The sequence below is a fragment of the Haemaphysalis longicornis genome, unplaced genomic scaffold (assembly GCF_048455015.1).
Source record: "Haemaphysalis longicornis isolate Haplotype H1 unplaced genomic scaffold, Haemaphysalis longicornis Haplotype H1 scaffold_8, whole genome shotgun sequence".
In the NCBI taxonomy this organism is placed as follows: domain Eukaryota; kingdom Metazoa; phylum Arthropoda; class Arachnida; order Ixodida; family Ixodidae; genus Haemaphysalis; species Haemaphysalis longicornis.
In genome coordinates this window covers 7847550-7875452 of record NW_027526445.1, presented here as the reverse complement: position 1 = coordinate 7875452, position 27903 = coordinate 7847550, and the positions used below count along the sequence as shown (strand labels likewise).

Sequence of the window (27903 nt, the reverse complement as noted above, 5' to 3'; positions counted from 1 at the left end):
TGCCTAAACAAATACATTTAGTGGGGAGTTCCAATAAATTGTAAACATCCGATAATAATTGTTACACGCAAGAAAGCTTCCATAAAATCTTGTTCTTTCGAGCTGGGTTAATTAGAACTTGCGGTTAATTCTTAATTCGAACTCTGGCCCTAGTCCCTGCACAGCCCTGTATATTTGAATGGGGGAAAACTCCCGATAATTTGAATGCGTGGGTATCCAGAACAGTTAATTCGAATTACGATCCCCTGGTTTACATCTATCCTCGCAGATGTCGGCCCAGAGTGATTACAATGTTTTGCAATTCCAAACCAAACCAACTTTAATAAAGATGCAAAACGACGAAGTAGAAAAACAACACCGTGGCGCGCTACGCTCCTGCAACAACTTATTTCGCTTCCAGAGAGAGCGCCGCGCCACCGGCGCCAGTTCCCCGGCGCATGCCATTATTATTTACGAAACATTACAAAATCACCTGCCACAAACGGTTAGTATCGACTAATTAGCGTTAACTAGTCTAGAGGTGGCGTCTTTGTGTTGTGCCCGCGCAGTATGGCGCGATTTCAATTCAATGTAGCGCCCGACCGCTAATTCGAACTCCGTTATCTCGAAAAATTTTACAATCCCCTTCGAGTTCGAATTAACGAGCTTTTACTGTACGTACTACAATTTTGTGCGCTTACGATGTAAAGGGGACTCCAGAATCACGTTTATCAGATGCCATTCAGTTACATTAATAAGGGCCAACTTGTAAAAGTAAATTCCACTCTCCTGAGAACAATGACCAGCGAAGTTGGGCACAGTCAAGGATAGCAGGAAATGGAACAGGTTTTGTAATTTGTGATTAAGCATACTTCATAGCTAATTAGCCGAGTGAAATTTGGAGGACAAGAGTTCTGCTGCGGTGGAATAACTGAAGCTGTCCGTTTCATTCCCGCGTCATAGGCGTCGTACTTTCGTGGACGTCAGGTCACATCAGGAAGTGCGCCCTGTCGTCCACCCTGAAATCACTCCCGGCACAACGACGTGCCATCGGTACGTGCGTGAAGACCAGATGAGCGAGCAGCCCCCTGCCCTCATCCTCCTTCCCCCCTCATACACGCATGAACGGGCCACCGTCGATGAGGCGCGTGCTGAGACGTGAGACAACGGCCAGAACAGCGCTGCAAAAGACCTTCAAGACATGACCAAGCTAGGACGCCTGGCCTAGCTATTGTTTACCGCAGTCACGTTTACGCTGATCCGAACGCATCGCCGCAGCCCTGCCAGCCGCTATGGCTTCATCTGGGCGTCACACCGTAGCTCGTTGCGCGTGTGCTTCGCTGCGAGAGACTTCATCGTTCCCTTCCTTTACTTATCCCTCCCCTTGCACATGGTTTTATCGAGCTCGCAACACGGGGCTGCATCGAATTTATTTGATTGACTGAGGGGTTTAAGGTGCCGACTCTAGACAAGCGATGAGGCGCGCCGCAGTGGAGGGCTCCGGATTAATTTTGACCACCTGGGGATGGATGTTTACATGCGCCGAAATCTCGAACACACGCGCGTTTCCGCTTTTCGCCTCCATCAGAAAATCGGGCGCGGCGGCCGGAAATTGTACCCGCGTCCTTGTGCTCAGCAGCACAATGCCTTAGCCACTGAGACATTTCTCCATTTGATTGCAGTCCCTGCCAGGTTTTGCTTTGTACAAACGGAGGGTATTAGAGCCACATTTCTCGTATAACCCACCAGTATGCCAGAGGAGGCCACACAATATAGGTGCTACCATACTGGGAACGTTACCTGCAGCACAAACAGCATTCCCTCTATCCGACAAGATGCTGCAGGATCCGACAAGATGGTGCAGTACTGGGCTGGACCTTCTAGGGCTGGATTCTCGGATTCTCCATTCCGCACTGAATATAAAATCAATTTCATGATGGCAATAATGACGATGACGTTGGTGATGATGATGGGGGTGGTGGTGGTGGTGGAACCACATGGCACGTCGCAGCCAAAGGGATCTTCGCGTGCGTTTCTCCAACGTAGGCTTTTGTGCTCAAGGAGCCACTTAATCGCTCGTCAATTCCTTGTTCTAAGAGAAAAATGAAACTGGTATTCATTGCAAAATTTTTGTCCATGAGAACTTCCCAACCTCTCCTTAAAGTGTGAAATGGTTATTTTAACGAGCACCTAAGTTTATACTTTTCCAGCCTATTATCCTAGTTGGCTGTTGGAATCCTTTCGAACTTTCTATTTCCAATGCAGCCCTACACAAGAGGGGAAGAAAGCATTTGTTATGGCGCAGCACAGTTTGCGCTCCACTCTCAGTTAAGTAGTGAAAGGGCTCGCAGGGAATGCTGGTTACGGCCACCAGCCCAGGTAAGGCTCCTCGCCGTCTCCGGCCTCGCTCTTCATTGTGCATAAACCGATTAAAACTGTTTCGTTCATAACAACGAGCTATGTAGGATTATGTATCAACCCGTTACTGATCGACGTCTCCAATAACTGACAGCAATAATTTGGAGCCATTTAAAACAGGCCTCCAGCTGCTATGCCATCATCTAATGCTCGAAGACAAACTCCTTGTGTAAGGCAAGCTATGCGTCTCTCCTTAAATCTTAAGGCGTGTTAGTGTTTTCTCAAACAGGCAAATACGAGATGACCCGTCGCGGGTGCGCCTGAACACCACGCAAGTAACGTGAGCGTACATTATGAGGGATATCGTGGGATTGAGGGTTTTTCTTGAAACTTCGTAACGTACTTCCTGCCTTTTTTGTAAATTATTTCCAGGCATTCGTACAGGCCGACACGGAGGAGCGCTTTTTCAACGAGCAGCTGACGCCCTTGCTGAACACTCAAAACGTGCTATTCGAGACGCTTGACACCAGCGTTGACATCACCAGGAGATTACTCAAGATGTCCAAGGAAACGTTGGCGAAGTATGTCTTCGACGAGCACTTTGGTCTGCAGATGACAGCGAAGACGGGGTAAGAGTCCCACTAACAGCGTTAGCAGTCTTGGGTCTCTATGCTCCGAGAGAGCCGCCAAAAACCGCTGCTGTGCAATGCGTCTTCCCAGCACCGTGCTCTGGTACAACGGTGAGATCCAGCACACGGCCCTCCTGGTCACCACCCTGTACAACAACGCTCGCCTACGGAACGTGACTGGAAAGGAGCGCGCAGAGTTCGCCTTCGAGGTCACGAGGCACGGAATCGGAGACTTGGGGGCCAAAGGTGGTGCTGCCGAGTACGCCGGGGAGAACACGTACCGGGAGCTGCTGCCCAAGGTCCTCCGCTCCATCTTCCTTCCCCTGTGCTCCAGCCTCATGTGCAGCAACTTCGTCCTCTTCCCCATCGCCGAGAGGGCCCTGCAGGTGAGCACCTCTCGGGGAGAGCCCGGCTTGGTTCGGCCATTCGGAACTGGACCACAGTGGCGTACGGCACCAACGGACCTTCGACGGGGAGCAGAACGCAGGGTTTTTTACTTGCAGCCGAGGCAATTTGAGCAAGTACTGTTGAATTTAAGAAGCTACAACAATCGTGATTGCTTGGAGTCGCAGTTTCGATTAAATCTGTTTAAATTAGGTGCTCAAAAACTGCAACTTCAGCAACAAAGCGTATTTCAAGCAAGACGAGCTATCAAACTAGCATTAAACCTTAATGGGAATAATCTAAAGGAGCAGAATTAGTGCTCTGTGCAGCGCAGTAATTTGTCAAGGAAAACATTGTCCGCGTGAGGTTATTGAAACGAACGCCAATCAGTAATTTTCATTGCATTGTTAGCGATCGACAAGGCATACAGAAGATTGCCCTAGCATATAGGATGTTCCCCGGCAGCCTCTGACTTCGGGACCTCCTCTTGTTATAAACACTGCATGTTTTGTACTGTGTGAATAAGAAAACACCATCGAATCGAGTCAGATCGAACGCACCATAAAACGAGAGCGGAAGTTCAACTGATTTCTGCAGAATGCTGGGTTCTAAGTATTCCAGCGTGATCAATCTCCCTTCGGGTGTTTTACTACAGCAATAAAAAAGAATGCGAGCGTAAGTCGCTCGCGTTCACGTCGTTAAATATCCTGTTGCGGTGCTCCTGTGGTTACAGCAGACATAAATACCGGGAGTGCTATTTATAACAATTTAGTGTCGGAAAAGCATCCTACGGTGATATGTTAAATCTGCTCCCCGAGCGGTACTAAAGACGTGATTATGTACACTTCTGGACAGCGAGGATTCGGCACTTCTAATATTGCAGACTGCGCAAAAAAAAACAACAACAAAAAAACCCACCAAGAACCCTAAAGAAGTCGCGCATTGTTATAAATGAATCGATTTCTCTGAGGCATCGCAGAGTGGTGCATCTCTGGGGTGTTCCACCTCCAGACGGACCTCCAGAAGACCTCCTTGCAGGTCTTGTAGCTATCATTTAGCCGTACGAAAAAAAATATTGTGTAGGTTCCCACCTTGAAATAGCAGGGTCAAGGAGGTTTTGCAGTGGCTGCCTGCTTTGTAGATGCAGAAACTGAGTGTGGTGGCGATGATGACTTTTATTTTTTGCCTGTATCATTTTGTAAATACTGAAGGACGTGCAAGCAACTAAGCTCAAGCCATAGTATTGACGCTTGAACAAATTCCGAACCATGGCTTCATACCAGCATGTATGGTAAATGCAGTTGTGTACTTAATGGGTCCCGTATACAGGGAATTACATGGCGGTGCTGCCTGCGGGTGTGCAGGTGAAGCACCTGCACATCGTCATGGGTATGAGCCCGCTGCTGTACTGGCTCACGAACTACGCTTTCGACTTCCTGTTCTACATGGGCACCGCGCTGCTGGTTCTGCCGCCCGTGGTGTTCTTCCAGTCCAAATACTTGACTGGTCACGACATCCGTGAGTAACATTTCGCAAATAGCACTGCTTATACCGACGATCAGAGCTCTTAAGGGAACGCGCTGTTTTTTACGCACGAAATCACTGTTCAGTACTCAAGAAACTATCGTCACTTCCATTCCGTTCAAGAACGTCTTGTTTTGTCTTGAAGCGGCGCACAGCGTGTCATACGGGTACTCCGAGTGCATTCGTGCTGATCGCGCTCACAACTGCAAATAAATCATTCAATTGTTTCTGATAATTGCACATGTGTGTTATGGGCAGTAGGCTTGGCTACACTGCATGAGGCTGCCAGTGCACATCACAGGAAAATGCGGACGCTCGTTTCAATGTGTTTAAACCCTGTAAAAAGTCTTCGCTACGAAGACTTACAAGAGAAAGACGAAGGCGATTGATAGAATATATGTCAAGCTTTCCGATTACCCAGCAGACGGTCTCTGTAATAATAGACAAAGCCGTCGCTGAGGGCTGACGCTCCCCTAAGGGAGGCGCTTGTAGCTGCGATGGAGACAAGTGCGTTGCGCCCGCATTGAATGCTTTGGTGTTAAACCGTCCATCATGCATCCCAGAATGCGTGTATCGAGGCACCTTTGTCGGCGAAGTTTTAGTATTCTCTGGGTAGTACAAAGATAATCATCACCCTGAACCAAGGCAATGTTTCTTCCCGCAGCAGTACAAAGGGCTCGATAGAGGATATTAAAGCGCGGTCTACCGGAGTGCTGTACTTCCCGTAAAGCTGATAGCGATTAACGATTTTTTCCAGTGCGGAAAACTCCAACTTTGCTGCGAGAAACCTGGTACGGGATGCTTCGAACGAGTTTAGACACAGGGACGAGCGGCATCGCATGTACGAGTTTCACTAGAAGGAACACTGGAACACCAGAGATAAAGTTCACAATTCTGACGGCAATTAGCCATGTCCTATAGAAAGTTGCTTGATCGCGCCGAGTTACATAACGGCGTGAAGACGGCACTACAAGCCGCTATTTCTCTCATTCTGCGAGGCGCTGTTTCGCAGAGCTGATCTTCACCCTCAACTGCCTCCACGGCTACGCTGCCCTGCCCATCATCTACCTGTGTTCCTTCATGTTCACGAGACCGGAGGCTGGCTTCACGACTCTGGCCATCTCGACGTTCCTGATATGTGAGTAGTGCTTCCATGCCCGGTTTCGCTGATCATGTATCGAGCAGGACGCCGGCAAGCACACGTACCCTGCATGCGCGCACGGCGGTGTTTAAAAGTTTCATGCATCATATCCACTGCATTCGGAACAATGCTTCTTCAAAGCTAACTCAAGATGGACTTCAAGTGCTGTACCATTATCTTCAAGCTGGTCGCGCCGTTGCCAGCCACTCCGCTTTTCTTCTCGTTGCTTAATGACTTCCTATGGGTTTTCCGTGTATTGCTCCACCTAAGACGTATAACGCGCACTTGCTTCACTGCAACTGCCGTGGAAAAATGATAATATTCGTCACTTCTGCCAATTAGCTACCTTTCTTCTCTCACCCTCGACCTACGCACGCTATTCGGCTCCCATCTAGCTCTTTACATGACGAACACAATGCAAGTTTGTCCAATGCAACTTAGAGTTCGCACTGATTGTTCGCCATCTGATGAAACAGCGCTCGCCTTTTTCTTTATCCTTTTTTTCTGCTTCAAACTGTAGGAAGCTAGCTTGTTTGTTTGCTTTTACCTCCCCTGTATGGACATGGCTTTTAAAGCGCAGTTTCTTCACTTGGTATCGTAAAACGCCATGCACCCGACGACGATGGTTGAACGCGAAGCTTTCTCGTTAGGGATTCTTTGATTAGCCAATCCCACACTGCGGGTACGGGCTACTCTGGAGGTACGCACCGCCTTTCTAGAATACTCACAGCCACTCTCGGGTGTGCGCTTCGTAAGCATAACGCTTGGGTTTGGGGTGCGCGGCGCGGATCGGCATCTGCTGCTTGGCGTTCAATGAGCAAATTTTTGAGTGGGTGCTGGTTTGAGCTGCTAAACACCAAGATGTGCCGATAGGCCTAATGTCCGAAGCCTCAAAATGGGATGTTAGGCCTAACGTCTTGTGGCTAACGACCTTAAGGCACCCAGAGCAACGCTATTCTTCTCGGGACACCTTTTTTGGTTGTCGTGGGAGTTTTCCAAACCGCTTTGACCATGTGGAAATGGAGCAGTTGGGTCGACGCCGGCTACATAACGCGAGGTACACAGGTTCTATTCCGGCCACGTGAAGCGTTTTCTTTTTCTTTCACTTCACCCATTATCATTCATCATCATCGTCGGAGAAAGTTGGCTCTCCTGCAGGGCGTATCGGCCTACGAAGGCACCAGTGAAGACACTACGCATATAAAGTAGTCCAACACCCATTCTTAATTAAAACAGGGCTGGTATTCTTCGTTATGAACAAGGGGACACAAAGAAATACGAAAAACGGAGCTCACAGCCATCCGACGCATGTGGCGTCATTTGGCTTGCCAGGTTTGAAACCTCTGCGCATGCGCCAGACATTCGACAGTACATTTTTTCATTAGATCGAATGCTTGCATAGTGTAGCATTGTTGTACATTTTAGTTGCGCATGTAATCCCCACAGCGCCGTTGAGCAAGATGCAAGTTGCAGGCCCCGGGTTGCGCGTCTTACGAGGTCCATTTCGCTAGCGGTGATAGATAGGCATGTGCCGTCGTTTTTAAAGTGAATGTTGTAATACACTACATCTTTCAAGGTCATTCATCGTGTTGCATGTGGTCTTCAGCTGGCGGGGTGCGAGCTGCCGATTTCTTTTTTGTTTTCCTTCGGTTGGAGCTATCCGCCGCAGTACCTCATGGCTAGGCGACGAGGAAACCGCTGCTTTGCCTGCGCTCAGCGCCGACTGGGCCGTCTGTTCGTGAACTTCAGCAGCTCAAACGAGCCACGTGACTAGGCGAATGTGTAATGGCTGCCTCATCCGCGCTTGGTTCTTCATTGTGGCCATCAATGGCGCACCGGGTGGGTTGTCTGTGCGTAGTTTTCAGCGCAATCGAGAGGATTATACCAGTCCTCCGGTGGATATAGACAGACGCCCGGCTGCGAAATATATAATGAAGACAAACTATCATGGAACACGTTGTGCATGTTTTCTTGCTTTTGCGCATGCATGCTGCCTTGCTGACCCCCGTTTATTGAAAAGCGTAGTTTTAAGGTAAGCATGAGAGTATGCTTGGTTCTTTTTTTCGCTGCCAAATTCGAATGAATCGCGAAAATAAGAAAAATCCCGGGTATCTGTCTTAAGGAAAACCTGGGAAGGAGAGAAGCCTGCAGTGTGTAAGTTTAATGATATACATAGATTGTCACTGTCTCTCTTGCCACACGGCGCGCTGATCGGGTGTCGGAGAAGCGCCGGTGGAGGAGCAATCGCGCGCTGGCTCAGGGTGCCTACATGCCATCTTTTAGGGTGGTGACATCTTTGACCATGGTTGCCTACCACCAGCTCCGGCGGCCGCTAAACTTGACGGGCCGCCATATTGTTTCCTAGCATTCGCGCGTTTACATTGAGGTAGCGCGGGTTCAGAGGGCTTCAACACGAATTGGATGGTTTATTTATACAGAAAGATTGGGAAGCTGGAGGATTGTAATCTGAGGTTTGCCGCCGTTTTCTAAAACCGAAATAACGTGTTCGCTGATTCGAGTTCTTGCAAAATACTGTGAAAACAGCTCGTTTTTCGCAGTGCACCCGACGCATTGGACGGGTGATGATGGCTTTTAGGGAGCTTATATTTGTGATGGGGAGAACCGCGACATCCCTGTGAACCTTATTTTATGCCTGCGCGACATTCCTGAACACGTTAAAGACGTTCTCGGGCAGGGCACGACGCCGTGCTATTTTAGATGACAGCGCCTGTATTCGTGGAGAAGCCTGATCAAATAACCGCGTAGCTCGCAATGTTTTTTGCATGTCGCGTAAATGCGGCACCCTGTTCCTCGCTGTCTTATACCCTACACAGTGCTTCTGCGCGTAATAAAATTCTCTCCAGGAAGTTTACTTCCTGCGAGCGAATCTGGACAACAGACTGCTATAATACATCACAGGTGGTGGGCTTTAATAAATGGTACGGACACTCAAATGATACGGACACTCACTCAAACCTGTAAATTAGGCCGAAAAGAAAAAGATGGGAGAACAAGGAACAAACCAGCTGTTCCACACCAGATTTTATTGACGCGCATGTTTTCCCCCATGAAACAATGTTTTTGCGGTTTATCCTCTTGTTCTAATTTTTTCCATGTTTGGTTACTTCTAATGTTACGCCCACCCTTTTTTTTCCTTTTCCCTGAATTTGGTTTTACTGTGATAGCCGTTTTGTACCCCTTGTAATTATATCTTTGGTGTTAAGCTTGATATCCATCTTTTTTTATTGTCAAGAATATATTTCTACCACTTTCAGCTTCATGCCTGCAATATTGCGTAAATAAAATAACTGGGACAGCGCACCGAATATCAAATCAAATCACTTTATTCAAACATCGTAGGATGCTTAGGGGCGCGGACAAAAAGCCCAAAACAGGCTTGAACGGGGTCCGTGCCCCCTACAAAGCATACAGTAAAAGCCTGCCGTCCTCCCTGCTTTGCTCGAAGCTTGTTTCCTCGAAATGTGCCTAGAATAGAGCAACAACACGAAAATTCAGACACAGCACCACAGCCACATACGTAGTTCATATACGTTTAGCACTACAAGGATACTGAGATCACTATGTGAAATACATTTTCTGGGCTGCTGTAAAATAAAAGGAAAAGGCAAAAAAATCTGACGCAGCACACACTCTTGCACGGGCATATTTTAATTATAAGCCAACAACTGGCTTCCCTGGAAAGCGAGAGAGAGACAGAGAGAGAGAGAGAGAGAGAGAGAGAGAGAGATTTTATATGCTCAGGAGAGCCTACAGCAGAAAATGCATGTATTTTTCTGTATCCATCAAATGTATTTGATAATTGGGATCACAACTTGTTTACAAGCACGATCGACGCCAAACCCAAGGAACGTTGAGGAAATAACAAAACCCAGAAACAGAATCCACATGGTATTAAGGTACTTCGCTCCGTTTTCTTTTTTTCCTCTTTTGGGGGAGGAGGCGGAGGTCGGAATGGACTAAATGCAGCAGCCTGTTCCAGCGTTCTATGAAATCCCATAAGCTGAAGACAAAAGGCTTCATTCAAGTTACGGCCTAAGCTTTATAACTACACTAGGTTTCATGCTCACTCCAGTCGTGTTGTTTTAGCCTTCCCGGAGGTATGATTTGAGTCGTAAGATCAGGCTATCAATACCGCTTGATGAATTGTCCATTATCATAAACGAGTAAATGAATGAATAGAACCGTCCATATAAATAATTAGGCTAGCCAGACAAAAACATTCAACAGTGTTATTTGTTCAGTCATTCCATTGGTTTTGATTCTATTTGGTTTAGGCACCGAAGCAACACCTGTAATTTTATTTGTTACACACACCTCTCAAAAATTAAAACCGTAGTCTAACCAGTATATACACATGAGCAAGAAAAAATGCCTGCACCATTCGGTGGCGATGTTCGTGCACCAAAATACCCGGATCCCGAAAAAAGCGATTCCCTATGAACGCTCTGTTGCAAACACGGCACGATTATACCGTGCACAGACCATGCAAAGATAGGAGCATATATAGTTCCAAGGGCTGTAATCGCCACACACAGACATTCCGTAATGTCAACCGCACGACCAAAGCGTGGTAACGCAACGCTGCTGAATACTGCGGAGCTAGCTAGCGCTGATGTTTCGCTATCGGCGACTGTCACCCGTTGCCCGTCGGCACACAACAAAATCAACGTTAAACTGGCAGAGGGCAAGAAACAGGCACACTAAAGAGCTGCGTGCAATCTTTCCAGTACTAACCTCGCGAACACGGGAATCAGTGGTGGGCTCCCAGCAATCTCGCTTCACTTGAGCAATCCAACTGGACAGGTTAGGGTTGGACGGGAAGCGGAACATTCGTACCCTCTGTCTGCAATGGTTTCTACATTGCGGCACGCAACAGCCTGGCATTTCTGCTTCCAAAGTAGGCAGTTAGTGCGAGGATGGTGTCATGGCACAGGCTGGCTTGAGAGCGCTTTGGTTAATCGCAGCGAATAGCACAGCTTCCACACCCGCGCCAACGTGAACGACGCAGCAGGAACGACTGACCGGGAACGAACATGGCGCTCTCATCGCCCGTTGCCATGGATACCTGGACGGGCAACACTGTGTGTTGGCGGGCGGTGGCGAGCGGTGCGACAAAGGCTGACACCACCCTAAAAGATGGCAGCGTGTAGGCTCCCTACGCTGGCTGAGCCGGTGGCGCTCTCTCTTGCGTTGAACCGGATTCAAGCAATTTTAATGCCCCTTGTGCCCCATTTTGGTGTAATGGCAGGGGTCAACGCGAGCGCAGCGCAATTCCCGCGCCTCGCACTGGGGGCTCATCCTCGGTGATCAACGAGGCCCCGGTACCAGGCGAATTTCGGCGGTGGGCGCGACTAGTGTCACTAGATAAGCTACAGAGTACCGTCACTGAGGCACGCAAGTGAGCAACGGCGGCCATTTTGGTGCTTATCAGTGTTGCCAGACTGCCACTTCTGTGGCCTCACCGCTCACTTTGACGAGGTCATTTGTAAACAACCCTGCCGAAGACGCCGCAACACCGCATCTTCGGACACACTTCTGCAGCCGAAATGCTGCGAAGCGCGTTATCTTTGAATCGCGTTCGGAACGACGGCAGTCGTGCGCAGCCGCAGAGCAGGGCTGACAAGTTGAGAATACCACAGTTGACCGACATAAAACGCATAAGCAACAAAATGGCGATGCCCATGAACCGTCGCAGTGTAAACAAATGTCACGTGATGCGAATTGACCAATGATCACGGCGGCGGCACAGAACAATAAGAGAAAAGAGTGCCGATACTCTGTAACCTTATCTAGTGACACTAGGCGCCACCACGCGCGGCGCTGCGAAGCGAGCTTTCGTGATGTCGGCTTAGAGATTCTCGCATTGGTCGTCTGCTTCACTCCGGCTCGCTCTCCCTGCTGCTGCTTTGCGCTCGGTTGACGTCTGATGCTTGTTCGCACCTGATTGTGCGTGTTCGTAACTAATAACTGACTTAAAATCGCATACACTAGCTCGAACAGTCCGTTAAATAATAGTTTTGGATACTGCTACGGAAGAAACATTTCCGGCGTCACCCTATTTTTTGGGGAGCTGGTCCTGTGTGGAGCGCGAAAAGTCAGCTTTTTTTTATAGGTGTCAGCTTATGTATTAAGCAGTATTTCGAACAAAGGGAACAGCCAGCTGCCAGTAACCGACAACAGCGAAAATACAACACCAAAACAAATTCCAGGCCTTTGGGTCTGTCGACTCTGGCAGGACGCATTACGACTCCCGATAATCATATGTAAGGTAAAACAGTTTTTGCAACCTTGCCGAACCCTCGAAAGTATTGCATCACATCACTTTACGATGTCATGCATGAAAGTACATTGACACACCCTATGGGCTGAAAAAACTGTGGTTCACTTCCAAATAACCCACTGGTGTATAGGCGCGTGCTGGTTTTATGCCAGGATTCTAACTAGTATGGAGGTTTATTGGGCAAGACGAGTCACGTCTACGGTAAAGATACAGTAACACTATGTTCAGACCTGGAGGGATATTTCGGTACATTCCCCACTGCCATATCTTCCCAATATTCACATACGCGTCATAGGAAAACTGCACTCAAGAGGAGGAGGGGGATAGCTGAAAATTTTATTTAATCCTAGAATCGAGCTGATTAGTGGGCCGGTTTCTCAGTCCAGGACAACCCAGGAAGAATTACTTCAATTCATAGAACGCCATCCCGAGCAGACCAGGATTTGTTCTTTACACCTGGAAAGGATGGAAAACAACAAAGAGCGGGTTGGAAATATTCATCGGTTTAAATTTTGTAATATATGCACGTGTACTATGTATTGCGGTTGTTAGCGAGTATATCAAGCCTTCAACACCGTAATAATATTATAATTGTTCGGGTTGAGTCGGTTCATTATGATAACAATGGTTACGATATAAATTCGGTACACAAAAGGCGACTTCAAGTACTCTGAACAACGTTTTCTGGGGCGCGATCACGGTGCCGTAGCACAAACCTTCTCATTGTACTTGCATGTGAATAAGCAACGCAAGCTGCGGATATGCACTTTGCACGCAGCCATAACGAAAGCCAATTTCTGAAGAAGGGAAATGTATGCCATACAGCCTGAAGAAAATTTATCCACACGATCTTTCTGAGCCTCCCAAACATCCCCAGACCTACTAATAAGACTTTTGTGACGGTGCAGAAAAATGAATGCGTTGGGCACAGAATTTTTTTAGGGGCGAAGCTCCTAAAGCCATGGGTCTGTCCACCCCTTGTGTCTCGTGGTACGTGACCGCCGCATGCTTTCGGAGATGTCGCAAAGTGGGCCGCGTTGCACGCGCAACAACCGGCTGCAACCGGCAGCGCAAACCCGGCACCGGGAGCGCGAGCTTGTCTGTGTTCGGCAACGGAGGCGCGAGCGCACGTGCACGGCGAGGGGGAGATCACGCAAGAGATCACGCCACGAACGCAGGCAGTCGTTCTCGGAGATCGAACGAGACGCAAGGACCTTTGCTCGTTTCCTCTCGTCTTGTTCGGGCACAAGTTCGCCCTAAATAAAAGTTTTCTTTACCGTTGTGTCCCATCCTACGTGACAAATTGTGGTGAGGTGCGGGGTAGTCCTCGATTGCGCGGGGTCTTTCACCAGGTCTGGGCCTGGGAGCATTGACTCCGAAAATAAAAGTTGATTTGTGCAATGTACGCACACAGTCTTACGTCTTTCTTAATGATGTAATGGGCGAACGTTCACGGGAGAGTTACGGTTACCGATGATCTCCCCCTCTCGAGTTTCGCCCCACTTATCATCATTCATTCCGTGGATATGGCATGATTTTTTTAATCTGATAAGTCAATAACGAAAGTAATAGAACACAGCCGCTTTAATTCCTGCTGTTCGATGCGGGAGAGGGGCCCACGGCTTGGTGCGTATACCATTAAGCTGTTAAATCTTAATAACAGCATCTCAAAACTACGGTAGGGACGCCTACGCATTTTCAATACTTATCGAGGAGCTCTGAGTGCTGAACATCGCGGAAAAGCTAGAAAAAACGTGTTATACACGATCTTCTGGCCAATGCTCTGATGAGAGCTGTTCTCTCTCTCTCTCTCGTGTAATGAGAACTTGTGAGGGATACCGCTTGAAATTATTAAGAGGTGTCAGAAGCTGGCGAAAATAACTGACTTGCTAGAAATGCGCTTAATAATGAGCTGAAGCCGCTACAGCATCAAAGCGGGCATTTCCCAGCACAAGCAGTGCTGCCCCGCACAAGCCTGGTTTAGCAGACGACAGCGGCGCGAGTCCCTAAGCCGACGTCAGAGCCAGGGGGTGCAAACATCTTCTAATAATGCCTTTTCTTGCTTCGACCGACCATCCGACCCGATCTTGAACCGGTGGGTGCCTGAGTGTAACAAAGTATAACCCGTCTACGAACAGCTTGTGCTTGTGCTTGGCGATTGCTGAAGCGGACAGGGAGCGTTCCACAAATCTTTAAATTACGTTAGTTTATTTTGAACCTGATTTATCTATTATACACTCTCTTTTCTATGCGTTATGGTGTAGCGCAAGGCGTTGGAAAACGATTGTCCCGGAGTTTTAGTACCGTGACTACATTAGATGACGACGACAGGAGAGGCCGAAAGCCCCAGCTGCTAAGGGGCTTCGTCCCTATATTGATACGTTGGAAGTGATAAATGCTGCTTACAGAAATTAGAACGGCTGCGTAGCGGTGTAAAAAATAGGACAAAGGAGCAACAAACAAATATGCCCCATCACCCTGTTGAGCAGGCATTCGATAGAGGAGTAGCCCGTGTACTCAAACATCTTAAGAAAACTTCGCCTGCGCACGGATTGCAATTTTTTTCAGCCAGATAGCGCGATGTGCATCAAAGCTGTGCGTTTGGTTGTTTATGCTGGTTGTCTCCCTCTCGTACTGACGCTTTAGCTGATATATGCCTGATCTTTCTTCATTGCTCTGAATAATATATACGATTATGAGCCATTGGGGCAGTTCTTGCCGTTTGAAGTGTTTTTTTTTCAAATTACCGTGTACTCAAGCATTTTTTGAACTGTTTTTTGAACGGACGGTTAAACTCAGCAGCCGGGCCAAATATACCGACACCAAAAATTTTCTGGTTGTCACCCAAGAAAAGCTATCATCTTTAAAAAAACTGTACCGTGAACCTCCATACCAGAGGCTCTTGGGTCGAACGATTTTTGCTAGACAATGCACGGGCACTCTAAAAATTTGTTCTTGGGGTTCACAAGCTATCCGTCGGCCTCTCATCAGCCAATGTCTTGTTGCGCAATCTCTCGACAGCTGCGGTGGGCTGTCTCGGATCGGTGTTCATGGAGCATTACGCCGATGACATCCGGAGCGAGTGGTGGGCGCCGGGGATCGGAATATTGCTCCAGATTTCGCGGCTGCTGCCTTCCAACTCGTACTCTCGGGGCATGACCAAAATCCTGCAACTGGCCAGGGAGGCCGACATCTGCCGCCGGGACATCCTCCAACTGGAAAGCCGCTGTAACACCAAGGTCGCCCAGCACATGAAGTCGCTCATGCAGTGCTGCCAGCGTAAGTGAAGACGTGTTGCCGCGCGCGTCTCCTGTCGCTGCCGCGTATCCCAATAATCGACCGCCGTCAGCAGTTGTGATCAGTGATCTCCGGTGGCTGTGGACAGCCCATCACATTGCAAGGATCCGGTGATATCTCAACGCAGTATTCCAGCCATGCATCACGTACTCATACAAGGGAACGGCCAAGAAGCTGAGAGGAAGTCACTTCTTTAACAGCGAAGCTGCTGTGCAAATCGTAGCTTTTCGGGTCCGCCGTTAAAAATACTCAGAAATTGCCGAGCGTTCGCACCTGAGCGCGGGCGTCGCGGCGACGGCCCGGTACTTAACAAAACCAAGAAAATGCTTAGCGCTTGTCTGAGCGTGAGTCGCGGCGACCAAGCAGCGTCCCCGGAGAACGTTTGTCGAGCCGAGCATACACCTTTAGGGAGATCGGGTAAGACTGCGGCGACTACCCGACAATAGTTTTCGTACAGCGTTAGTTGCCTTTGCGTACGCTAAACGCTAAATTTTTGCGTCCCGCTACGTAAACACCGCGATCGGAGTTTTAGTAGAGCGTCTAATTAGTTTTGCGTAGCGGCACGCTAATGCATACGGCGCCATCTGTCTAATGTTTTGCGAAATGCCTCGCCGACTGATCTGCGTGCGGAGTGCCGGAGTGCTTCGAGATTTTACGACTATCCAAACAATTGTAAACAAACGCTTTCCGGTTAGTATTGAATGCAACACGGCCAGTGCACGGCACGAATATTCTCATACCTGAGTACGTTCCATAAAGACACCGTCGAAGTCCCGCGGAACTTCTTTCGTGCAATCGCACAGAAAGCCCTGAACCGAATGCCCGGGTTTGACGCATGCATTTTATTCAACTTCAAAACAATCCAGAGAGGCGTTTCGAATGAACACAACGTCACGACATGCATTGCAAGTCTGAACTGCGATCGACCGGCGATCGGTTGCCTCCCCATGGCCGTCGTAAATTGGGCACTCACATCGCACGCGGTTTGCGGGGTAGAACAGCAAGCCACTTAATTCTGGCGCTCAAGCCGAGAAGGCTTTTAGCCGCGCACACTGTACATACCCGATGCGAGGTTGAGTCGTACGTTGCTCGAGAAAGATAATCCAGAGCATGGGAAGCACTGTCCACCCGCAGAAACACAACGTCGCATTTCATCGCGAACGCGCCCACAACACACACACACACACACACCGCTTGGGTCGCTGGCCTGGCTACAAAGCTTCGTTCGGGCAGTCAGCGATGTCAGAACGATACGGAGCTGCGCGAGGGGCGATGTGCTAAGCACTCGACGTATTTCAAAACACAGGGGCAAAGAACTTGGTTCATCGGGAGCAAATTACTGTCGACAGAAAAGCGGAATCGTGGATGCTTGCCGGGCTACGTATTCCCAAACCATATGTCTTAGGGGCCCAGATCGAACGCACCCCCTAAGCAGCGGCGCAGCCAATGAGGTTAAAAAAAAGGCAATTTTCTAACCACCTTGGCCGCAGCCCCGTGACGTCACTACCTATATGTGCGCGACTTCATGTGAGGTGGATTTTTTCTTTTTTTTCCCTCCCCTCGTTTCAGCTGCTTTGCGGGCGGTTGATGGTTTCGCTACGTGGGCGAGGCTGGTCTACGGCGCTGGGGAAGCTAACGCACATGTGGTAGAGGTTAACCTTTTGTACCTGAGCCCCTGATCTCTCCGCGCTCTTCTTGCGCGCCTGCAAGTTGACGCTGACCTCAGATCGTGTTCCTAGATGAGCGCTCGGCTCGGTGCTCGAAGTGCGCGTGCGCGGATGGACGCTTTCACGCTCATGGGGCAATTATACAAGTTCTGGAAAGCGAACATTCTCACAAAAATGAAGACAAAAATTTGTTTTGATCTTTTGTGATCGCGCTGCTTCGCGGTGGCCGATGGTTTCGCTCCTAGCACAAGCCTGGCGTACGCGCTGGGAAGATGAAGCTCGCTCTCCGCGCTCTCTTGTGCGCCGTCAGTCGCTCGTCTCCCATGCTGTTCCTAGTTAAGCTAGCGCTCGGAGCGTTGCTCAAAGTGCGCGCGCGGATGGATGCTTTTGCACGTACATATGTAGTTATTGTTTACGTTCCGGAAAGCAAGCACTCCCAATAAAGTGAAGGCAAAAATGTGTTTTTTTCGTCTTGCGTGGTCCTATGGACTCCCTACAGAAGCGCAGAACGTTTGCTCTCATTCGGTCGAAATCACACGCGTACGTCGGTCGCTCGTCTGCTGCGAACATCAGCGAGCGTGTTATTCGCCATACTCGTCTGTGCCTCGCACTCGCGCTGAATTGCCCATCACAAGGTCCGTTCTCATAATTGCGTGCGCCACGCGCGTCTCCCGCGCATTCACGCGATGGTCGCGAAGCTTATAACTTGTGCTTCATGGATAAGCACGAGCAGTCGCTAGAGGTCGTCAGAGATGACCTCGTGTCAACAAACCATGAGTCTGTGTTCCGCGCGAACCTGTCTGACGAAGTAGCAGTCAATGCCTTCATGGACACGTAGAGCGGATGCACCAACGCAACCTGGATTCTCCAAAAGGTCCAGAAACTGGGCGAAAGGTATATTTTTCGATGCGAAGCGTTGTAGTACGCGAGGCGGCGTTTTGCAACTTGTGTTGTACTATTTATATTTTTATTCCTGATATTTCTTGTTTATACATTTGTATACTTTTTTGCGTGTGTGTGGCTTACAGTTGAGGCGCAAGCTGCGACACAATGCTGGCGAATGAAAAGGCCAGACACTACAGAAATCTATATATGTGGTAGCTAAAAATGCGTCGCAGGAAACAGACACAAACGGCCCATCTATACCCATCAGTGGATTTCGAAAAGTGACAATTTTTTCCTCTATTTGGACTCCCAGGTCACTATCGCAAAAATAGTGCGCCAAGGAGATAACTTTTTAAGTGCGAATGCACTTCTTAAGCGACCCTGAATCACGCGTCCACCGCCGTCCGTCCGTCCGCACCACATACCTACTTAGGGCGATTGGCCAAGAAGAGTTCCTAATTTCTTTAGCACATACCCACTTAGGGCGATTGGCCAAGAAGAGTTCCTAATTTCTTTAGCACATACCCACTTAGGGCGATTGGCCAAGTAATCTGAATCACGCGTCCACCGCCGTCCGTCCGTCCGCACCACATACCCACTTAGGGCGATTGGCCAAGAATCGGGCGTGAGAAGGGCTAATGCACCCGCTCTGACACGAAATTTCAAAGCTGAGATCCGCTCTAGCAATCAAGTACAACGACAACACAAATAGGTGTCTGTGCATGGCACATACCCACGTGGGGGATTGGCCAGAAATCGGGCGTGAGAAGGGCTAATGCACCCGCTTAAAGAAGTACTGACACGAAATTTCAAAGCTGAGATCCGCTCTAGCAATCAAGTACAACGACAACACAAATAGGTGTCTGTGAATAAATGCATATTTCTCTCTTTGTAGTTGTGTGTGTGTGTGATCTCTCTTTCGCGAACATTACCGAACCGCGCAAATTCAACTCCTGCATTCGCACTTTCACATTCTTCCCCTCGGGGAAATGCGGGGAAATTTTTTACTCAGTTTTATCTCTGCTGCGACTGCCGTGACTCCAAGTTTACGAGCAACAACTCATTAGTACCAGCGAAAAGAATAAACGTATCTGAGTGAGTGTAACACTTTATTAAATGACAGGCCATGGGGCCCTGGGGGAGCATGGGTGAGAAGAAGAGGGAAGGTCACAACTCAAACAATGAACACAGTTGCAGTCTTGGGGTCCTAATCGCAAAATGAACACATTAAAGTCAGTCAGTGGCAGCAAAACGCACAGTTCACACTTAAATGTACAGTTCACACTGTGGACAATGCGGTTCACACTAAAAACAGTGCACGCTGCAGACAGTTCACATTGTAGACCGAACGGGGAAGTCGGCCAGGCTGCTACATAAATTTGTAGAGTCCGTTTTCAAGGGCGTACTCGGCAATTGCTTCTAGTGCGGTGGGATCGTCACGGACCCGACTAACATGTCTCTGTTCAGTCGCAGGGGCAGGACCTAGAGTTAAAAGCTTGTGGCGATTACGGTCGGATATTGGACAGAGCTAAATTAAGTGGTAACGATTTGGTGTGCCTTCCCGATTACAGGGGGGCATCAGTGCCATTCGGATCCTGCTGGAGCTGTATATTTACAAATAACGTATCTTATGCAGCAAAATCTTTCTGTGCATGAAGCACAAATTGTTAAAAATAACTAATCGACATTGGCATTAGCGTGAGTGGTAGCACGCATGATTACTGATATCAAACTCGGCCTGATGGCTTCAGTGAAGAGACTGTGGTGAATAGCCCTGTACAGAAGACATATATCAAACTCCTCGAGTACTTCAGTAGCTGTACAATCCAACTATTACTTAGCCCTTGGGTATTTTCGATATTGTTTCCCTAAAGTTATGAACGGCAGTGCAAATTATGCAGAATTTATGACCGAGTGTAAAACGTGTACGTTTGAGCTGGTGTCTTTCTTATCAACGTATCACCCTTGCAAGAACGATTCACACGTTCCATTGCTGTTAACAAATTTCAATGTTTTCCTTAGTGGCAGTGTTCCTGATAAAGAATTATTGCAATGAAGTTAATGTTAACGAAATTCAAAGTAATATTGCTTATGAAAGTGCCAAAATGTACAGTTCATGCAGCTGTAATATTTCGCAAGGGTAAGACAGTTTGTAAATGTAGTCATGGGTAATTGGCTGCCTTTCTTGTGATCCTTACCTGCAGCACCGAATCACGTTTTGAGGTGTGTATATAGTGAAAGAGCACCCAACTAAATTGTATACCCTTCTGTGTGCTGTAAAATGAGCTTTTAGTGAGGGTGTTTGCTTTCCCGAACATGTATAATTGCCACATGCGCGTGAAACATACCTTTCGCCCCGTTTCTGGACCTTTTGGACAATCCAGGTTGCGTTGGTGCACCCGCTTTACGTGTCACAGCATTGTGTCACAGCTCGCGCCTCAACTGTAAGCCACACACACGCAAGAAAGTATACAAATGTATAAACAAGAAATAGCAGGAATAAACATATAAATAGTACAACAGAAGTTGCAAAACGCCCCCTCGTGCACTACAACGCTTCGTATCGAAAAACATACCTTTCGCCCCGTTTCTGGACCTTTTGGACAATCCAGGTTGCGTTGGTGCACCCGCTCAACGTGTCCGTGAAGGCGTTGACTGTTACTTCGTCAGACAGGTTCGCGCGGAACACAGACTCATGGTTTGCTGACGCGAGGTCATCTCTGACGATCTCGAGCGGCTGCTCGTGCTTGTCCATGAAGCAGAAGTTATAAGCTTCTCGATCATCGCGTGAATGCGCGGGGGACGCGCGTGGCGCACGCAATTATGAGAACGGACCTTGTGATGGGCAATTCAGCGCGAGTGCGAGGCACAGACGAGTATGGCGAATAACACGCTCGCTGATGTTCGCAGCATACGAGCGACCGACGTACGCGTGTGCTTTCGACCAAATGAGAGCAAACGTTCTGCGCTTCGATAGGGAGTCCAAAGGACCACGCAAGACAAAAAAAAAAAAAAAACATTTTTGCCTTCACTTTATTGGGAGTGCTTGCTTTCCGGAACGTAAACAATAACTACATATGTACGTGCAAAAGCATCCATCCGCGCGCGCACTTTGAGCAACGCTCCGAGCGCTAGCTTAACTAGGAACAGCATGGGAGACGAGCGACTGACGGCGCACAAGAGAGCGCGGAGAGCGAGCTTCATCTTCCCTGCTCGTACACCAGGCTTGTGCTAGGAGCGAAACCATTGGCCACCGCGAAGCAGCGCGATCACAAAAGATCAAAACAAACTTTGTCTTCAGTTTTATTACAGTGTTTGCCTTCCAGAACTTGTATAATTGCCACATGTACGTGAAAGCGTCCACGCGCGCGCGCACTTCGAGCACCGAGCCGATCGCTTATCTAGGAACACGATCGGAGGTCAGCGTCATCTTGCAGGCGCGCAAGAAGAGTGCGGAGAGATCAGGGGCTCAGGTACAAAAGGTTAACTTCTACCACATATGCGTTAGCTTCCCAAGCGCCGCAGGCCAGTCCTGCCCACGGAGCGAAACCATCGGCCGCCGCCAAGCAGCCGAAACGAGGGGAGGGGAAAAAAGAAAAAATCCACCTCGCATGAAGTCGCGCACATAGAGGAAGTGACGTCATGGTGCTGTCTAATGAGGTTAAAAAGTGCAATTTTTTAACCTCATTTGCTGCGCCGCTGCTTAGGGGGTGTGGTCGGCCTGGGCCCCTAAGGGATATGGTTTGGGAATACGCTGCCGGGCTACTTGCCGCCATGTTGGAAACGCAAGCGGCCTCACGTACGCACTCTATTTCGCTGAAATAGCGTCCGCTCGACTTCCGTCCGCTGAACGCAGAAGCGGCTTAACGTACGGCGCATGCGCAGTGAGAACGACGCAAAGAAATAGCGTTCGCTAACTGTTTGCGTACGGTTTCGTACGTTATTCTAAATCTCTCTAATTATGCCGAGCGGCCGTATGTGCGTGCCTCGCGGAGCCCGCCCAGCGTCCCCGGCGCACGTTTGTTAAGCCAAGCAAACCCACTTAGGGAGATTGGCTGCAGACTGGCAATACAACTCCAGCGTTGTCTGTAATCGTGGAAACACTTGCTCGGAACGAGAAATACGTCATAGCATAACCCCCCCCCCCTCCCCCAAGGGGATGTCCAGTTATTACTACTTAAAAACAAAGAAAGAAGCTCACAATTTTAGCAACAATGATGGAGTAAAGGTCACTGCGTCAGCGAAGAAACAAATCGGTTGTAATCGTTGACTTAAACCTTTTAAACCTTCGTGATGGTCATTAAGGTTGCTTACAGCTTCACCTTCAAGTCTTACACGTTAGTGGGAGCTTCCTACATTTCAATCATTTGTCTATTATCGAGCAGTACAAGCACAGGTAAAATAGACCCCCAAAGCCAACAGGCGGGCTTGTGCGGAGTCGCCCGGCAGCAGCGGCCATCACTTCTGCCAAAAGTGCTCGTTGATAGCGATAACTCAGTATAGAGAAAAAATGAAAAATAAAAGAAAGGGAGGAGAAAAGACAAGAAAAAAGACAGACAAAATAAAAAATACATTAATTAGCATTGGTTATAACTACATTGCTAGCATTTTTCTCATTACCAAGAAGCAACTAGAAATCGGAGCTAACCGAACAGTCACCGCGCACAAGAACATACTTCAGCAACGTTCCAATGCTAGAATTGCGGCACGAAAATGTTTCAGCGTAGTTGAAGAGAACATTTCGTCAGGCAGTTAACTAAAAATAGCAGGTATATAATACGGCTTCAAAGCCACTCCGTATTGGGTATGGACCAATGGCGTCATAGGCCGAGGTATGTGCAGCAGAAGTATAGGTTTAACAGTGAGAGTTCGGTAATCCGTACACTAGAAATATTTTAGCACGACGATTTCTTTAAACAAAATATCAAATGACCGCCAGCCCGTGCCGGAGATAAACCCATATTGATGCTCACTCAGTAGTTCATGTAGCTTAATGTTTGAAGTCATGTTTGAAGTCATGTTTGATGTCATCAATTTAAAGAATTTCCGATTAGCACGATACATTCGAAATTGGGCGATGTTTGAAGGTTTCTTTTTTTACCACTTTTATAGACGCGAACCAGGCGTGCGCAATTTAGACTGCCTGACCAAGAGCAATGTTCCACTGTTTCGTTCAGCATAAACAATATAACATCTTAAAAGATGTTATATTGTTGGCTGCCGTCGTTGGCTGCCTTTGGCTGCCGTCGTTAGCGGCCTAACGACGGCAGCCAACACTTTGCTTATGAGCAACTTCTGCCTATGGGGCTCGATGGGATTGTCATCTGCTTCGTAACTCGAGGGGCCAGGTTCGATCATTACCAAGGGAAGCGGTAAACTTCTCGAAGTCTGTTTGGGTTTCGGCGCAGCGTTAAACGTTACGCGTTGCCACTATAGATACCGTGACCCCAGACGAGCTAGGATGACAGGCCGCGCCCCTAAAGTGCACCGAATTTAAAACGCGCATTTCGAATCAGGAGCGAACCCACGCTTTCCGTTTAAAGATGCCATACCAATCCCCTCTCTGGGCGACCCCACCACTTTCTGCGGTATTTATGCTTAGTACAAGCGTCCCCTTCAACTTGATTGTGTTCGCCAGCGCCGCTTGAGGGCGGAACTTTCTTTTTAACCCTCGGGCAAAGAACTAGGCCTTTCTTCTGGCTATCAGTGATCTGGCCGACCTGAGAAGCGTCGGCCTGGTACCTGCCCGGCTGGGCGGGCTGCCGCAGCGCGTTGTGAGCCTCGATGCGCTCGATGCACGCGGGCCTCCGCCGACGGTACACCATCGGGTGACCCCATTTATTTATTTATTTATTTATTTATTTATTTATTTATTTATTTATTTATTTATTTATTTGTTTGTTTGTTTATTTATTTATATCTTTATTTATTTGGAAGTGACCACCAACAGCACTAGGACTTCTTAGGAGGTGCACTATAAAAGTAGAAACCACAGACAAAACCAACGATTGAATACGGGTACAACTTCCGGAGTACAGTGAATCGAGCATGGCAGTGTAGCAACACACATGCATGCACGCACGCACGCGCGCGTGCACACACAAAGCGGCCAGCGAAGGCCGGCGCCCTCTCGTAGTTTAAGAAACCCACGCGCGCGTCCGCCGGCCAAATATCACAGTTGTTCGTTCTGATGTGATGCAGCTGCACCTGGGCCGTAATGGAGGGCTCCGTATTAATTTTGAACACGTGGGAATCTTTAACCTGCGCTGAAATCTCGACACACGGAATTGCTTCCCGCCTGCATCTGAAATGCGACTACCACGCCAGGGATCGCACCCGCGTCCTTGGGCTGAGCGCCTGAAAAGGCGGGCAGCAAGCGAATACCAACCATATCCTTCCTGCTTGTCAAACATCAAGACGCATGAGAAGCGAAAAAAGTACAAGAATATTCTAAAAAATTCTCGTGCTTTGAGAATTTATAGAGAATTCACTCGATCAGAGTATTTTCTCCCGCTCCACATGGTCAAAGGAAGCGCACACGTATCCTGCGAATGCAAGGGCTTTGCGGTCGCTGGCGAAACAATTATCCCTCCAAATTTGAAGGCTGTGAGCGACGAGTTAAGGACGTCTACGATGCCCTAAACGCTATTTCTGTCAGCCCGGGTGAAGAGTTGATGCACACTACGCGGGGAAAAGGCAGACATAATAAGCGGTAAATCGAAAGAAAAACAGGGGCGGAAACGTGAGTTGTGTCCGTTTCGAAAAACAAAATGATTTAGCCTGCTTTTCACTCGTGTGAGGCGTCTTGCGATGCCTCTGACCAATTTATGTGCCGCGTCAGATCCAGTCGTCTATTTTCAGCCAATCCTGCCTCGCTCGAAACGGGCACTTTTAAACAGACACAAAATAAACAAAAGTTCGGATTCCGTCCTTGAACCACTCGGTGCTTTTAAGTGCAGAGCCCTTTAGGCGCCCGCTTTGCCCTAGCTCGCTCGTCCGACCCAAGTATAAAGCGCACTAAGGCGGCGTTTCGGGGTAACGCTGCTGTTCGCGGCGTACCACGGAGGCCTGGAAAACCAAGCGGTTTACATAGTCATAAGCGTTTGAAACTCGTGAAACGTTGGCGCTTGTCATGCATCTTCCCGTTGTTTAGCGCAAAGAAAACTATAGGTACATTTGAGGAAAAATATGCGCAATTAACCGGCAGCGCCCGCGTTCCTTTAGTTAAGAACGCCCGTAAGGTTGGTATTTGCGATAGTAAACGCAAAATGTGGCAGTGCAACGCCAGCACGCGCAGGGAGAAAAGCACGAAGAGAACACAACTTCCGCTGGCGCAGTTTTACGTAGGTGGCGCGCGAGCACTGCGAAAGCGGGAAATTGGAATTGAATTGGGTGGTAACAGTAAGCGGATAACGGCGGTACAGACCATTATGGCGAATCACTGCTCTGCACTTCCGACAGCTTTCACATTGAGTGGAGTGGCTTTGACTTTTTTGTCGATTGTGTAGGTGGTACCTGCGATACTTTTGTGGTGCAGGTCTGGAGTCCCTTCTCCATCTCACAATCTGTGTAGGTGGTAAGGGGCAGGCCCATTTTCTGGCGTTTTTATTTTTGTGCTTACCGCGCAGATCTCGATGCACCCGACCCTTCGAAGCACGCGATAAAGGTGCTCGACGTGCACCACTACTCCGCCTACTTCGAGTTCCTCAGCCTGTCCGTCGAGGGCGCGGCGATGTTCGGCCTGCTGCTCTTACTCGAGTGGTTTCTTCCGCAAGTGAGCAAGAGGCTGAGTGCCCCGGATGCCTCCGTCTACGAGGGCGAAGATTTGAGATACGAGGTCGCAACCGCCGGCTCAGTGCAAACCTTGCCAGCTTCCAAGAAAGAGGTATACCTTTCCTTCAACAGCTACACCTGAGAAATGTAAGCCGTGCGGATGTGTTTGTCTGTGCGTCCACTAAATAGAATTGTGAAGCGCTTGCATTCGATTTGCAAGCACTTCCTACTGGCGAGATGAATGCGTAAAAGCTCGTTATGTCGGACTCGGTTATTTGGAACTTCCGGTTAATTCGAACTCGTGCCTTGTAAAATACAATGGGGGAAAGCTCCGGATAATTCGATCGTGTCGGTAAATAGAACGGTTAATTGGAATTATAATTCCCTGGTTTCCATCGCTCCTCGTTGAACAAAAGTCGGCCCAGAGTGATTACAATGTGTTGCAAATCCAAACCAAACCAAATTAACTCGATGCAAAAGAACGAAACAGAAAAACAACAGCGTGTCGCATGCGCCACGCTCCTGCAACAGCTTATTTTGCTTCTACAGAGAGCGCAGCGCTACCGGCGCCAGTGCTCGAGCGCATGCCATTTTTATTTGCGAAACATTATTGACGAAATCACCCGCCACAAACGTGTAGTAGCGCCTTCGGCATAACGAGTATACTTCTTTGAGTTCTGCCCGCGCAGTGTGGCGCGATTTCCATTCATTCTAGCGACCGCCGACTACTCCGAACTCCGCCTAATTCGAAAAAAATACAGCCCCCTTCGAGTTCGAATTAACGAGCTTTTACTGTACTCGGATAAATATACATAGCGCCCAAACCATGTCGTCGCTAAACCCAAGCAATCAAACGACGTGCTCAGGCATACTTCTGCGCTTGCGAATTGTTATTTTGCCTCAACGTCTATTTGTGACTTCATACGCAACTCTCGCCTGACAACAAATTAAAACGTGCACCAACCACAAAAGTTTGTACTGTAGAATTTCGATAAACGGAACTTCAAGGTACAGAACAAATTAGTTGCGTTTAACAGGAGTTCCGTTTACTGAGATAGATGTGTATAAGTGCAAATTTATGTGAGCAAACACTCTTAATACCATTTAGTAGAACTCTAAGCTCTAGAAGCTTAACGTAGCTGCTAGTCATTCAGAAAGCAAGAAAACTACGAGAGGTTTAGGCACAGCATTCACGAAGTTGATTTGGCAACAATGAGTCGCTGTGCACTGCAAAATGCATCAATTATTTTTGTTTCAGACCTTGCAACTGCATCTCGGGAAGGCTAGAGGCCTCAATTTCACGAGTGTTTACGAGCCGCCGAATTTAGAAGACGGCAACGCGGTAACGAAGCGCGAATAGCACAACGATGGCACGAACAAGGCGGCAGGAGCTGAACCCTGTAACGTCGCAGTCTTGAATCGAATCCAAACGACTGGAACAGGAACTGCGATGTTGCATTCGTCGCGCTAACACGGTTGACTACTAACGAGACGAGGCTTACCGGGCAAAGAGGCTAAAAAACAACAACAAAAAGAAAACAAAAACGAAACAGCCAGAATCGAAAAAAGGTCATGGTCGTGGCAATGTGTGTGAAAAGAAGTTCCATTTCTGGTTTCGTTTACAGGGTGGCGCGGAAACTTCAGTTCCGATTGCCCAAAGTGGTTTTACGTTATCTGAACACATAATCAACAAACTTACATGCTAGTGTTGGTTGAAGCGGTAATTCCGTTTAACGTATTTCCGTTTATCAAGATTCTACTGTAATTACAAAAGAACCCTATCGGCCCACATTCGCCAGCCTTGTCCACAATAAAAGTGAAGGTGGTAGTGGTGCGGTTATGTCAGATTTAAGATGTTATAACTTAAGGAACGTGCACACACGCGTGGGAAGCGGCTGTTTTGCGATTAAGTGTAGTCTTGATTCTCAGTGATTCGAGATACAGGCGAGAAGTCTATCGCAGCAA

General features: G+C 48.4%; 1 protein-coding gene across 1 annotated transcript in view; it reads left to right on the top strand.

Annotated features, from left to right (window-relative positions):
* The window catches only part of LOC144150103 (phospholipid-transporting ATPase ABCA3-like), a 149240-nt gene that overhangs the window by 68513 nt on the left and 52824 nt on the right, over nt 1-27903 (top strand). The window contains exons 15-20 of the mRNA XM_077681917.1: nt 2770-2966; nt 3058-3352; nt 4715-4868; nt 5887-6012; nt 15338-15595; nt 25794-26050. Coding sequence (XP_077538043.1) covers nt 2770-2966; nt 3058-3352; nt 4715-4868; nt 5887-6012; nt 15338-15595; nt 25794-26050 — 1287 coding nt within the window. The remainder of the gene's footprint in view (nt 1-2769; nt 2967-3057; nt 3353-4714; nt 4869-5886; nt 6013-15337; nt 15596-25793; nt 26051-27903) is intronic.